Source organism: Phoxinus phoxinus (genome assembly GCF_949152265.1).
Source record: "Phoxinus phoxinus genome assembly, chromosome: 18".
Lineage (NCBI taxonomy): Eukaryota > Metazoa > Chordata > Actinopteri > Cypriniformes > Leuciscidae > Phoxinus > Phoxinus phoxinus.
Genome location: NC_136893.1, coordinates 8009785 through 8025341, shown reverse-complemented (window position 1 = coordinate 8025341; position 15557 = coordinate 8009785). Strand labels below are relative to the sequence as shown.

The 15557-nt window shown below is 36.7% G+C and overlaps 1 protein-coding gene across 1 annotated transcript in view; it reads left to right on the top strand.

The window, feature by feature from the left end:
• Positions 1 to 15557, top strand: part of plxna1a (plexin A1a) — a 220602-nt gene that overhangs the window by 121634 nt on the left and 83411 nt on the right. The window contains exon 9 of the mRNA XM_079589633.1: positions 1693 to 1807. Within this exon, the coding sequence (XP_079445759.1) occupies positions 1693 to 1807 (115 nt within the window). The remainder of the gene's footprint in view (positions 1 to 1692; positions 1808 to 15557) is intronic.

Below are 15557 nucleotides of genomic sequence, written 5' to 3'. Positions count from 1 at the left end.
CTCCTCTGCCAAACGGCAACAAAATCTTCCTCTGTATCCATAGCAACAAAGCCAACCTACACCTTTGTCTCAGTGCGATGTGTGGAAAGTTGACAGATCAGTGTTGTTTGTGACGCGTCTGGCATTCTTATTTCCTTCACCTTGAGGTGCCAACTCTGTCAAATGTGGGCTCAGTTGTTAAATGTCTTAAACGAACAAATCATCAGTGTTGTTGATGTAAATGTCACTTTAAACTGTTGAATGTGAAGCTTTGGTCATTTACTTTGCGTGATACCCGAATGAATGGATCGTGTTTGTGTGTTCGCGTCTTTTGGTTTCTTCTCCTTTGCTGTTTGATGAGAGCGTTAGTTCACTCTATCTTTCCGACATGTCTTTGATCTGTCTCAATCTCTGTCCATCTCACATCACCCGCTCTTTGTCACCTCTGCTTGAAAGATGGAAAGAGAAGACATAAAAGAGGTAGATTTGTTTGAAAAACCATCTTGGTAATAGGGTTTAATGGACGGTTACCAGGGCATGAAACACCTCGGATATGCATTTAAATACGTCATTAACAAACAACTAGTTGTTCAGTTCAGTTTCGTACACATTGCGTAGGATCTTGGTTAATGCTGAAATGATATTGAACAATATGTTTATTTATTAGGATTAACCCCTGGAGATGTACCATCTTGTTTTCGAGGGGGTCCTAACATACAATGTAACACAATCACAACATAATAAAAAAGGTACAAAGGTAAAAAAGGTACAAAGTATTGTTATAAATAACTGGGATAATTAAAATAAATACATTTAAATATAAATTGATGGCAATGAATATGTTTTCTTGCATGCAGGGATGACCATTGGAGTGCATCATACATTGTACATTGATGAGTAAAAAAAGAACATCCCAAAATAAATCTGCAAAGTCTATTATACGTATTAAACGAAGCAAGATCTAATTTTGATGTCGTTTGATAAACATCATCACAATAATCAAGGGTTGGAAATATTAGTTGAGAAACAAGTTTCTTACAAACACTGAATGAAAAACAGTTTTGATATTGATGTAAAATACTAATTCCGAAGTTGACTGTGTAAAACATGATTGATATGTGATTTAAAAGAAAGTTCAAAATCAAGCCATACAAGATATAGTATCAACTTTATGCAAAGGAGTACTTTACATGATAAAAAACAAGAACAAGTTTTAGATTTAAGATTAAAGATTAAGTTTACTCAAAATCATTATAAAGGACTTTTATAAAGGAGTTTTATTAAAAACTAATTTATCATCCAAAAGTCAATCTTGTAAAATATTAAAATCATACTGAAGAGATTGAGTTTGTAAAGAATCATCATTAGATACATGTATGACAGTTTCATCAGCAAACCTTTTTGAAAATGAATGGTTGATTTTTTACATAAATGGAAAAAAAAAGAAGTGGTCCCAGTATTGAGCCTTGAGGCACACCTCTTTGTTGAATCAAAAAATCTGATTTATTCCCATTTAGGACAACACATTGTTTTATATTATGCAAATATGAATTAAACCGCATTATAATTGTGCTAAGTGCCAAATTCCAATGCTGATGAAAGAGAAACATGAGTATGCTGTGTGAAAATGTTATGGTTTAAAATAGAATGCGTATAATTTTGCTATGAATAATTCAATAATACTCTTTTTCTCTTGCTGTCTCCTCTTGATAGGTGTCTCTCCTGTGTGAACGGCTCCTTTCCATGCCACTGGTGCAAATACAGACACATGTGCACCCACAATGCCAACGACTGCTCCTTCCAAGAGGGCCGCGTCAACATGTCTGAGGTCAGTCTGCCTAATACAATGCATACATTTACATGCAACGCCCTTTCAGTGCACAGCCCCCTTTCATTTCATAGAAAATTGCTTTTCATGTTTGCGTCCCATCACCAAAAAACACAGGGGTGCAGATGCACACATGGGCAGTCATGTCCCATTTGCAAGCGTTGTTCTTTTCGCGCTGGCTTTGTGTAAGCAGCTGTTCTAAGGAGAGCGGCGCTGGATTAATGCACTTATAAACGGCACTGACTGAATGACTATGCAAATTGTATCGTGTTGTACATTTACAAATGCTACATTTGCATAAAAACCAATATCAATCACATCTCTCCCTCCTTTTCATATGAGCGCTGGAAGTGCGAGAGGCGGCATTACGCGTGTACAGTGGGTTATGATTACTGACACGCACACGCATCAATCCTCCACATGCCCGTTCTCGACTGCCGAAGTCGTCTCAGGGGAGCATTTGTATCTCAAACCGTTTCGAGTCGACCAGGGGGCTGTTCATGCACTCCGCAGCTGTTAAACGGCGCTTTTGCCGTTGAGAGGGGCATTTGGGTGTAATGTTTACCATTTTACACACAGCCTTATCGGTGTTCACTCCCAAACACCTTCCTAGTGTGCTGCAGTATCCACTTCCTCAATATTAGCTGATCTTAAGGATTACAGCTCAATGCAGAGCCCATGCATTCATTTGTATTGTGCACAAGTAGTTTAATTTAAGTCTTATTTTGTACATCTACTATTTTTTTTATTTATTTTTTATTCTTCAAATGTGTGATAAATGTGTCTTTTATACTGACATTGAGTTAATTCATAGTATCTTTTATAAAACTGTTTTTTCAGAATTATGCTTTGAAGGAGCGAGACATTTTTACATTACATTCGTTTTCCTTTTATAGGATTCATGTATCGTTTACTTTATATTTATGTTGATGTTTGCGTGGATTTTGAATAGATTCTACATTAAAGATCATTGCTCATCGCAATGTGCTGCAAAATGTCTTTAACCCCTTTATCCTTGACTGTATTCATCATGTGTAATGGCCTCGATAGCTTTATTGATTTTGTAAAATGGTTACTGCATAATACAAGTCATGGACACAATTTTTTCATAATTTTTTTTTATTTTATTAAGCAAATTCATTGTTTAAGTCGCTCTGGTTAAAAGCGTCTGCTAAACGAACAAATGTAAATGTAAATTCATTAAGTGCCATCCTTCCTCTAGAAAATTCTTTCTTTGACAGTTAATATTTTGTCTAGATGTGCTGCTGCATGATTGATTTGGACATTAGCTAGATGTCATTACATCATAACCTGAATTCAGTAGCCTAAACGACTTCAGTGAGACCATGAAGAAGCTGCAATGACGTGTGTAAAGACTAATAACCACTTGAAGAGATGCTCTTGACATGGAGGTTGGTGGTATTTGGTGTTTATTGGGTGGAGGATGAAGGTGAGATAGTGGCAGGGTTTTGTGGGTGAAGGTGTGCAATTGAGGCAGGGAGTGAAGGATTGGTGTTTCACATCTGGTATCTTCAGGTAGCGCCGGTTAATAACTAGTGGTTGAAGTGAGATTTCGGAGATTGCTTTTCATTATTCTCGGCAGTGGGGTCTCAAAAGCGAGCCTACCTAGGCGGGTACCTGTAGTCATTCCTCAATTCTACTTTAACCTATTTAATGGTCCAATCAATCAATCAATCAATCAATCAATCAATCAATCAATCAATCAATCAATCAATCAATCAATCAATCAATCAATCAATCAATCAATCAATCAATCAATCAATCAATCAATCAATCAATCAATCAATCAATCAATCAATCAATCAATCACAATCAATCAATCACCAACCTTAATATCTATCTATCTATCTATCTATCTATCTATCTATCTATCTATCTATCTATCTATCTATCTATCTATCTATCTATCTATCTATCTATTGTTCTATCTATTGTTCTATCTATTGTTCCATCCATCCATCCATCCATCCATCCATCCATCCATCCATCCATCCATCCATCCATCCATCCATCCATCCATCCATCCATCCATCCATCCATCCATCCATCCATCCATCCATCCATCCATCCATCCATCCATCCAAATACGACTGCAAATACAGTTCCCACAATCCCTTTCCAAATGTCTTTATCTCTGTCATTATTACTGCTCAGTCTGTGAACAACCATACCTTAAAAAGTAGCCAAACATCCTCTCGAAGACGTGAAAGATAAACCGTTCAGCCACCGATCGTAATGAGTCACATTTGCAAATCAAATGTATATAAATCAACATTTGCCTGACAGCGGATAAACAGTGGGACACATTAAATCTGACCAGGCGGAAAATTGCTTCAGTAAGCCACACTTGAGGAATCCACAAGGAGAAGTAAACAAACATATATATAAACAAACAAACACACAAATAGCACCGCTAACACACTTGTTCCAGCATTCGTTATTTGTGAACCCAGCTGTCGACCAGTAGCTCATTTAGTCACACTTGGACAGCGGTTTTGCCCTTTGCTAGTGCCAAAAGTGCATTTCACAGACCCGCACAGAAGGTCGTGCTGAGCATTTTTGGAATAATGGTGTGGTGGGTGTACACCACGCTGTTCTCTGTTTCCAGCCTATATAGCATTTGTTGTCACGCCGACATGCTCATAGTGTACCAACATTGATTGTCCGTAAATGGACCAGAGAGACTGAATGAAAGCTGCCGACCCACCTTGGGAACTCAACATTGCCGTAGTATCTTTTGGTTTTCTCCTGCGTCTCTTTTTTTCCAACCCTATTGAGACAGAGCCGCCCAGTCCATAAACGTAATGAATGGAGTTTGTTTTAAGGATGATGAAACTGGTGTTACGGCTGCGTTCTCTCCCTCATTTGAGACTCATTAGTGTGCGTCTCCGATGAGACAAATGGGGGTTTTGATAAATAAGTCATGGGGTGGTATATCACCAAGGAACTCCTCGATGCTCCCGCGGGAACTGTGTGATTCAGTAATGCTCTGCCTTGTGTTTGCTCTTATAAACAAAGACATGTCACCCATGATAATAGCAGGAAAAGCAGAGGATCGCGGGGGTGTTTGTCATCAGCCCGGGTGCATATGTGATTTTAAAACTTGTATAGCTCTCATAATTCATACGGAGCTGTTAGCATTAAAAGCTTTCTGCTCAAAGCTGTTGTACCTACATTGCTTTTTGGTAATAAAATAACTCGGCTCTCTGCAAATATTTTCTTCTTAGTGTTTCAAAAGCTTTTCTGGGTGGTGTGAGTACATAAGACTGTAATATAGTTGTCTGCAGGATGATAATTCAAAGAAAGCCTACACAGACACCAAAAACAAAGGAGTTCTTTTGTCTTCTTGAAAGAAAGGTATATTCTCAGGCTTTTACAGCCTCAATTCTAATCAGTATAACTAATATACTGCTGCCAAACAGGGAAACTGCACAGCTGAGCTGATCAGAGAATTTTTTATCAGGACTTCCGTCGTGTTTATACTTTCTTCCTTTTCGCTTTGAGGGACTTAATTAAAAATGAGAATACATTTAGATTTCACTTCAGTTTGTCACGAGAGCCCATAATTACCTTTTTAGATCATTCATAATGTCTGTGATTGGTTCATAAAGCTTGAAAGGGATTTCAAACTGTTAAAACAATAGAAACTGTGTCTGAACAGTGTACACTGAAAAGTTATTTCTTTGTGAAATAAAGTTTGTAAAAGTAAGTGGTTGACTAAAAATATTTTACCCCATTTCTATATTTCTAATTTAAATATATAGTAGTATATATTGTACCTCTATCCATATATATATATATATATATATATATATATATATATATATATATATATATATATATATATATATAGCCTATGTCGGTATATACTATATACCATATACTACTAAATATATTGTATATCACTGATTCTTGAGAGTCGGGACAAAACATGTCCCACATAGAAAAGTCTAATTTATAGCAAAAATTAAGAAATTCATCATGATTGGCATACTTACAAAGTTAAATCTAAAGGATTTGTATATACCTATCTGATTTTTAGAATAAACTTTTTATCTTTTTGGGGAAAATTTGAAGGTTTTCTACAGGTCCATGTAGAAGGTCCATGTTATTGCACTTGTCCTCAGCAAGAGGTCACAACATTAACCATCCCAAAAAACTTTAAAAAAGCTCTACAATTGTGAAAACATATATATCAAATACAAAATAAGGGGTATACATATAAAAAACAATGCATGAAGTGAACATCAAACAATATTTTCCATAGAAATCTGCCTATTAAAGTTGTGTCCTCAGTTTCTGTCAACTCCGTCAGATATTTTCATAAAGCTCTTTAAATCAGGAAATAGCACGGTCAGCTATATCCCTGAGGACCCCTTTTCATCTCCCTGCCTGTGGTGAATGCAGCAATACCACACATGCTCTAGTACGTTTTACATTTTTTTATATTTTAGACAAACAATGTCAATATTCCTATGGTCACAGCTGCTCCATGTCAATACCATCGTTCTGTTAAGATACTTTTTTTTAACCATAGTGGATTGAATTTAAGCATTTTAGTGAGGTTATTGGGACAGCTAGCAACTGAGGAAAAACTACCTAGCTGCAGTGTACAATACATGTTTTGGTGGAAAATACATGCCCTTACGTCAACTCCGTCAGACGTCAACTCCGTCAGGTTCTGTGTCTGACGGAGTTGACCTGTACGATGACGGAGTTGACAAATCCACCAATAACCTCTTAATGTGCGAATATAATATTATTTGGGAATATAGTGAAGGGTTAAACTGTTATTTCAGGGTTTTATTTACACATAAATGCACATACATAGCATGCATTACATTATTTAACCATACGCATCTGACTTGTAGAGAATGGGCAGGCCGTGGTCTTTAAAGTGGAGCACTTTAATATATATATATATATTTATATATATAGAGACAGATAGACAAATTAGAAGCCAGTGTAGGGCTGGGCGATATGGCCAAAAAAAATTATCACGGCAGAGGGTAGCCCCTGGTTTCCCTTATTGTTTTTTTTTGTTTTTTATAGTTGGAAACGGTTTAATTTAAAATAGTTGGAAACGGTGTATGTGCAATATGTTTATTATAGTTTGCTTTACAGTAATTCAATACTCTAATAACAAGGAGTAGTTTTAGTAGTAGTGTTTAAAGAGCACATCTGTTCAATAATCAGCAATGCACACATTTTGTGTCAACACCGTCAGTTTTTCGTCAACACCGTCAGTTTTTCGTCAACACCGTCAGATCTTCGACGTTTGGATGTATGTTTTTGTTAATTTTTTTGGGAAAAAAATATTCTTCCTTCAGTTGGTGTTGTTTTTGTAATAAAGGACCATCTGATCTACATCCTCTTAGGTTTTATTTATTTAAGGAATTTGTTTTTACAATATTGAAATTAAAATCAAAGTTTGAAAATGCAAATATTTAGAAATCTGAGTTTTCAGAATAGTGTGAAATCACAACTTAAGTTTATATATTGTATTTTGTTTACATATCAGAGTAACTAAACACTATTACAATATACTTCATAACTTTAGATTCTTGTTGGATTGGAAGAATTTAAATTGTTTACTTTTTAGTGTGTCTGACGGAGTTGACACAAATCCAGTTCTGAAGGGAAACATGTAAATTTGTTTAAAATGTGTTTTTATTTAGAACCTGTTCCTTTACATGGTTAAATAGCCAAGACCTTTCTCTGCAGAAACGTATAACTCTAATTGATATAGTGTGTATTTAAAAAAAAAGTTTTTTAAAACGTGTTTTGTCCCGACTCTCAAGAATCAGTGATATACATGCAAAATAAGTATTTCAATAAAATAAGCCTATTTCAGTACAATAAAGATTTTGGCATTATTTCCATGACAATTATGCACATTTCATATTACTGTAATGCAAAAATAAATAACCCCATTCTCATTATTGTAACACAAAATAATGATATTTATGCAGATTTATGCTGGTTAACATTAATGAGAATCTAATCAAAATCACCATTAAGAATAATGAGAATTTAAAAAAAGAAAGATTATTTAGGGATAAATGCGACTAATTGTCATGAAAATATCCGTACAATAAAATAACAGTCCATAAATAAGCTTTATTTTTTATGAACAATTTACCGGTACTGTATTTTACTGCGTGTGTGTGTGTGTGTGTGTGTGTGTCTGTGTATACTGTAGCCTATATGTGTGACCTGGAGATGTCTTATCTCACAGTCTAAATTTTCTACATGTCTAAACATAGTGGCATGTTCCATTTTGCAGCGTGTTAGTATTCCATTATGTAGGACGTGGTGCTTTTGTGCCAAATCTTATTTTAACCTTCAGTCTGTATGCCTGTCTTTTATAGAACTTGAATAATTTAAATAAAACATACAAACATCGTATTCATAAATGACCTTCTTACAGTGCCAGCCATATATTCCTTACCCACCTTTGGCTCTAAACTGAATTGCACTTGTTCGATCTGGCCTTTGTTTCTTATTGCATGTGGAGAGCAGCATCCACTTCTAGCATCCAAATTCCATCCAGCTCTGATTTACCGTCTGTCCCGTTTGGCTGTCAGGTGTTTCTTCATCCTTCGCTCTCTCTCTCTCTCTCTCTCTCTCTCTCACTCACTCTCTCACTCAAATCTCTGCCCAGCTCCCTCAAATACTCTGCAAATTCCCGTCTCCCGTGCCTCTGATCCCGGGCACTGGCGCAGACAGCACTGCACTACAAACAGCCGAGAATGGAGCTTTGAGAAGCCAGTCTCTGGATCAGTATTCCAGCGGCCGTGCCAAGAGCGCATGCCTCACCTCGTGTCATTTCAGTTCCTTGAGCTACTCCATATCAAATGCCACCTTCATCCTACCCAACGCCTCATCCTCCCGGGATAACAACGATGAGGGTTCACTGTAATTAATCAATTAATCAGAAAGGCAATTAGCAGAAACGGGGACCCTGCCATGCACCCTCACCTTTGTTGTTTGATGCCGGTCCGTCCCGCTGTGTTGCAAGTAGAGCTCAAAGCCCCGCGGTTCCCGTTCTCTCTGGCACTGGGCCTCTCGGAGGGATCTAAGGCTGCCACTGATCTGTGGCTTTAATTATTCAAAGTGTATTAAATCTTAATTTCCAGATGCCTCAGCGTCTGTCTGCCTAATGGAGACCGAAGATGAATTTTACATTCAGGAGTCAAGGAGATGGCGCTAGCACTCGCGAAGTCTTGGGTGGTGCCCAAGGATGCGGGGCCAGGACCAGGTTTCTCATGCTGTTTTAACTCAGTCCAGTGCTACTGGGTTTTGTTACTGTATTATTTTACTGTATTCTCTCAGAATATAAAACCCTTTTGAGGATAGAAGACGAGGCTTCAGTGAATTGTTGTGTTGTCCTGTCGCAGAGACGCTGTGTGTTTGGATGCGAAAGCAAAACTGATTTTGCTTTCAGAGGTTAATCGGAGGTTAAGAGTTATTTTTAAAGCTGTTCCTGAGCAGCGCAACCAAAAAGTTTGCTTGTGCACAGCGCATTTTACACAGGACAGCTTCCTGAACCGGGAAGAGACAACGCCGGCTCTATACAAAGACTACTTTCCACTGTGAAACTATCTGCTCAAGTTGTGCTGGCAAAGTTGGTTCCGATCGATCGGCTTGATCATCTGCATATCAGAATCTGACTCGAACTGACACGGTAAAAACGACAACATTGTTTGGCCAATCCAAATTCACTGGGTCTGCTGGACAATCAGAGCACTCTGAGCTTTTCGGAAGGAGGGGCTTTGTAGAATTTAGCACGTTTTAGACAGATTGCATAGAGGTGCTGCAATAGTGCACTGCAATATGTGAAAGATGTGCTTAACCTATTCTATTACACCAATAAACAAAATAATGAACTTTTAAAATAGTGTCATATGACTTCTTTAACTGCTACTCGTGTGTTTTATAGAGTGCTTTAGCTGTTAGCATGTTAGCATAGCCAAATCATCTCAAATAAGTTGCATCTTTACATTAATTGCCTTTTTTCCCAAAAAAAGTAATAGCAATTAGCAACTAGGATGGGTCACAGGGGTCAACTTGTTTACTAGTCATCCAACAACCAACCTTATAGATTTTTGCTGATAATTTACTGATATTTTTTGTTAATTTTCATATATTTTTTAGTGGTGCAGAGCCGTTTTATTTAGTTTGCTGAAAGCGTGTTGTGCTTTAGCTGTTAGCATGCTTGCTTTGCAAAATCGTGTAAGATATGGATCTCTTGCTCTGTGTTTTTTTTAAGCATAACCACAAGCATTACGATTTCAAGGCAGCATGCCAAGTTTTAATATTTTCCTAAAAAAAAAAAAAAAAGCAAAGAAAAGCATTCAGTCCAAAGCAGGTGAACCCAAATCTAGCCTATTGCTTTAGACTGATTAGTATTTCAAAACACCCACTGACTAGTCAATTTTAAAATCGACGTTTCCCTAGTAGCCATTGTGAAATTTCTAATATAAAGTATATCACTATGAGTAACAGGTCTCCAGTTCTAGTTTGTATTATGCCTCATCTTGCTAAGTTTTGAGTGGCGCTCTATTTTCCAGCCCCATGTGGGCGGACACTCTAAAGCCCTTTTAGACTTCAAAGTCCCTTTCATTCGACAACAGGCTCCTCTTAGAGTGGATGGATCCATGAGTTGTTTCCCCCTCACCGTTTGGCCCTTAGTAGTCAACGAGCTCCAGACTGCCTAATTAGATGACAGCCTAGTTCCTCATCTGTTACTCTGAAGAGACTTGCCAAAATATGTAATTAAAATGCTACTAGGATTTAAAGATTTTTTTTGGTGATGCTGCCCTTAAATTGTTGATAGTAATTGGTTAGACATAATAACAGGCTTTCCAAAGTCGCTTAGCAGCTCAGTCAATAGAGATACTGCATAAACGACCGGCTAAAGCAGCGATGTTGTGTCTACTGTCCTAACTGTAATGAACCCCAGAACTAAACTTTTAGGATGGCAAGAACAATAGCACCACTTTAGTCGGCTCTAAAATGAAATTCATGTTAAAATGTCTTAATTTGGAAAAATATTGAGATATGTTTGATTAATTTAATTAATTATTCAAAACATAATTAACCTCTTATATTGTCACCGCCACAGCCATTACATATTTAAAACAGTAATATCCTTTACTAAACCTAAACTAATCCTGACAAACTCATTTGAAAGCTTACAATCTCTAGTTTTACATATTTGGTGACTGATTTTCAAAATAAATGACAGAGGAGCCGTAATTTATATATTTGCAATAAGAATATTTTCATACTCCTAAGGCGTGTTCAGACCTTTATTTTGAAATAGTGATGAACATGAAAAATCATGAACCTCAGTTTGTTTTCATGCCAAGAGTTCAAAAGATAGCATCCATTCAATTGTTTTAGAAAAAAAGGTCTGAAAATGTTTTAAATATAAAGAAAAAAAAATATATTCACCATTTGTGACGTGGCAGCGAGCTATAATGCACATACGTGTTCTTTTTATGTTTCTTAGAGGTTGAATTCATTTCAAAATCTGCCAAACTTCCAATACTACTTCTGAATAGGATGTCTACTTCATAAATTGTATGAAAATTGTAAACATAATGGTTCAGATCCCTCAAACAACATATGGAAATGGAGGCGCCCTTATATGGGCATTAATGTCAACTAGTGGAATAGTTTGGTACTGCGCCCAAATTAAATCTCACTGAAAGCTTATTTTTTGAGATATCAACCTAAAATTTGAAACACAACTTGTTCAGATTTTTGCCTTTGATTTTGTTGCAGTTTTAGAGTCCTCCAGGTTTTAAATATATATATTTTATATAAAATATGAATAAAAAAAATGTTAACGTTGTACATTTTCATAAACTCAGACTTCTTTAACTTTTTTTCTGTTGAACTGTCCTAATTTATTTCACTTCTACAAAAATCTGCCAAGTGTCTTCTTAAAAACAAGACAAATCTTACACCTATATTCCAAAGCATTCTTGAATTACAACCATTTAAGTTCGGAATGTGCATTTTCATGTCTATTAAAAAAAAGGGGGGTGCTTGATATTTTAATTAAGAGATGGTACTCCAAGAATACTATGGTGGTACTATGGTACCATGTCTAAAAAAAACGTAATATTACCATACTGCTTTTTTAGTTTGTGCTGCACTTACAAAGTATGAAGTGATTGTCATATTCACATACCATGGTATGTTTACCAGGTTACCTCTAGATATTTCATATAGTATTACCATGGTTCTTTTTTCTTTTCTTTTTTGTATGTGTAGAACATTCGTCTTTAATGTTTCAACCACAAAATTTGTTCCTATGCGATTTAAATCCATTCTCAACTCTGAAGCGAGAGAATGTGGATGGTCCTGTGTTTGCAGTGTGGGCTTTGCTTTGCTTAACGCTCCATGAGCAGCGTCTCTGCATCGCCCCACAGGTTCTTTCAGACTGAGAGAGAGAAGTGGAGAATGTGAGAGAACGAGGAAGAAAAGAGCAGCAGATATCATGTTTTGCTTGCAGGAGCATTGCTAGAGGCAGCAGTTGAGCAAAACAAACAGCAGACTAGCAGAGCAGCGCTGCCAGATCCCAGAGCCAAAAAACAGCCCTCCTCTTTCCCTCAGCACGGCTTCCCAACAATACTGTACTGCATCTCTCCAAGTTTCCGTGTCCATTTCATAGCAAACCTCAGCTGCAGGTCCGCTGGAAATGATGTGCTGAGTAATTCATCGAATTAATTAAATATATGTCAGTTTTTGCTAAGAAAAGCCAACGCGTCACTAGACCTCTGTCATGTTAGGCATATTATAATTATTTTTTTGATTATTATTTTTATTTGACATATTATTACAATCATATGAAAAAGAATATGCATTGTTATATTGGTATTTACTTTAACACGAAGTTTCTAAACCATATTACTCTTACAAAAAGTCGTATTGTGGTACTACGGTGATATTACCTGATGGAAATAGTATAATACATTGAGATTACCATATTGTACTGCAGTAAACATTTTGAAACTAATTTGCAACAAAGTTATACGTAGCCAAATCTATTTTATTTTATTGTAAAAATATTTGTATTTTTTCTCTCTCTGACAATTAGCTACGTTAATGGTATAAGTTTGTAACTAAAGTATCAAATAACATTATTTGAGTTATTTGTGAGTTAATTGCGAGTTAGTTTTATTTAATTTATTTTTTACTTTACTTTTTTATGCATTTACTTTTTTTATTATTAATTTAATTTAATTAAATTACAAAAATATACATTTAATTTTTTTGATAATTATCCAAGTTCTCAGAGATATGCAAAGTAACCTTATCCTGGAATTTTCCAGCATTCCCTGCATTCATTTAAAATGCAGCATAGCACCGTGTTAAATATTGCATCAGAAAGTGCAGTGGATGCTTCAGCATCAGTCTGATGGATTTGAGCTTTCTAACTTGAACATGTGAGTTTGCTCCGAGCTCATTCCCACTATGTGATTCAGCGCTGTGGGGGCGCACACTGCATGATAACCTGGATTCCCGGCTCACCGGAGCCGCAGTCATTTCAAAGCAAATAAAGGCAGTAAGAAGGAGAAAACGTGGAACACTTCAAAGGAATCCCGGCGGTACACCATTATTCCATTGTGCTCAGCAAGTGTGCCATCTGATCTGCTCTTTCAACCCTGTTTTGACACCTGTCAGGGTACTTAATAAAATAGTTTCCCACGTTTGCTCTTTTTTCCCCATTTTGCTTTAGCTCTTGTGCTTTCTTACAGTCTGATTACTCTACGGTGATAATATCTGATGGAAATAGTATAATACGTTGAGATTACCATATTAATGAACCATAATATATTGACATATCATTAAATTATCTATACGCACAAAAAACATACAATGGTATGTTTTACAGGAAAAGTACATGCTGCCTTTTTCATCTCCATTCTGTTTCTCTTTCATTCCCTTTTCCTTTTTCTTTCTCATTCCCTTTCAAACACAGATTTCCATTTTTCCGTGGGGGTGGACTCACGTTTAAAAGGCATCCCTTCCTTATCAGATGGTTGGAGCGTTTCATTAAATGTGTAGTTTACGGCTATCTTTTCTCCACCTGTGTGTTTTGATTGCCGAAACGAATGGCAGAGCCACAAGCAAAGCGTCTCTCAGCACCAGTCAGGTGGTTTAGCATGACCGATACCAGCTCCTGCTCTCCTCTGATTGGTTCTCAGTCGCTCTTATCATTTCTCCCCTTTGCCTCACGCAGTTGCGAGCTGAATAGACGTTGTTAAATGACATTGTGTCACGTTTGCAGATTATTTTCGGAATGAAGCCAAACTAAATCATGGTAATTAGATTTCATGGCAGTTTATTGAAAAAACAAAACAAAAAAACAAACAAACTTACAAACAAGCTGAGTGTGAAGGGATAGCAGAACTAATGATGAACTAATGATGCCAAAGCATTTGTCTTTGAAGATATGCCCAATTTGATGTCCCTTGGAAACTTAATATGATGGTAAATAAAGCAGAATCGAATATACAGAGTGGCTCTTTAGTATATAATATATTTCTACCATAATTTCTTTTGTAACAATCATAATGAACCACTGTACTGACATGCCGGTCATTGTTCACATCAAAACCAAAAGAAAGAAGAAAAAACTAAAAGGCTAATTTTGAGACTAAGACATTTTATATATATATATGTATATATATATATATATATGTATATATGTGTGTGTATATATTATATATATATATATATATTGTGTATTATAATATATATTGTTATATATGTATACACACACACACACACATGTGTGTATATATGACATTTATAGCATGTGTGTATGTATATATATAGATGGATGGATGGATATTAAAATAAAACTATGATTATCTAATCAACTATGATTTGACTACATATAACATTGTTGCAAATTAAATTTAAAACACATAGTACAGTATATATTAAAGCGCATATAATGAGTACTGGACTATTCATGAGATTCAGACAGTTGTTTGTACCATGGTATTATAGTAATGCCATGTTTTTATTGGCATGTGCTTATAATTCAGCCTTTGAAAACATAAGTATTTAGTATGCAGCCATCATGCTGCACGTAACCGACTGTTACAAGCAGCGAAAACACATTTCCTTTAAACCTCTAGCAGTGATATAGTTTTGGGTTTGTGTGCTGCGTTCTTAGGAAACTGATAAGGGCTCTCTGTGCTCAGCATACAGGCCTTTATTGACTCTGAACAAATTGCACCTTTTCATTAGCAGCGAAACCCTCACCTTTGTGTACCACACAGTAATTGAACGCTAACACAGGCTCGCTCCATTGAGGGTGGTGGTGGGGGGGAAACTGCATCACAGTCTATTTATTCAGTCACAACCGAATCGAGAGCACAGCACAGTATTAATAAGGAGACTGGCGCCCGAGGCAATTAAACCAGCAGCCCAATGGAACTCTGCAGAGTCACCGATCCGCATGTGGCTTTCCCATCAGGTTTGTTTACAGAGCCCTGGCCGTGGCAGCGCTAGCTCATATCTCCGCTAGATTTTAATAACGCCGCTGGTGTTCCATACTCCTCCCATTCAATTAGAACCACAGGCAGGGTAAATAGGAAATGAGGGTAACAAGTTCAGACGCTTTATCAGGCTTTGATAGGCGAGGTCGGGGAAACATCTACCCTGTGCTGCATCTTTCACACATCACCTGCACGCTTCT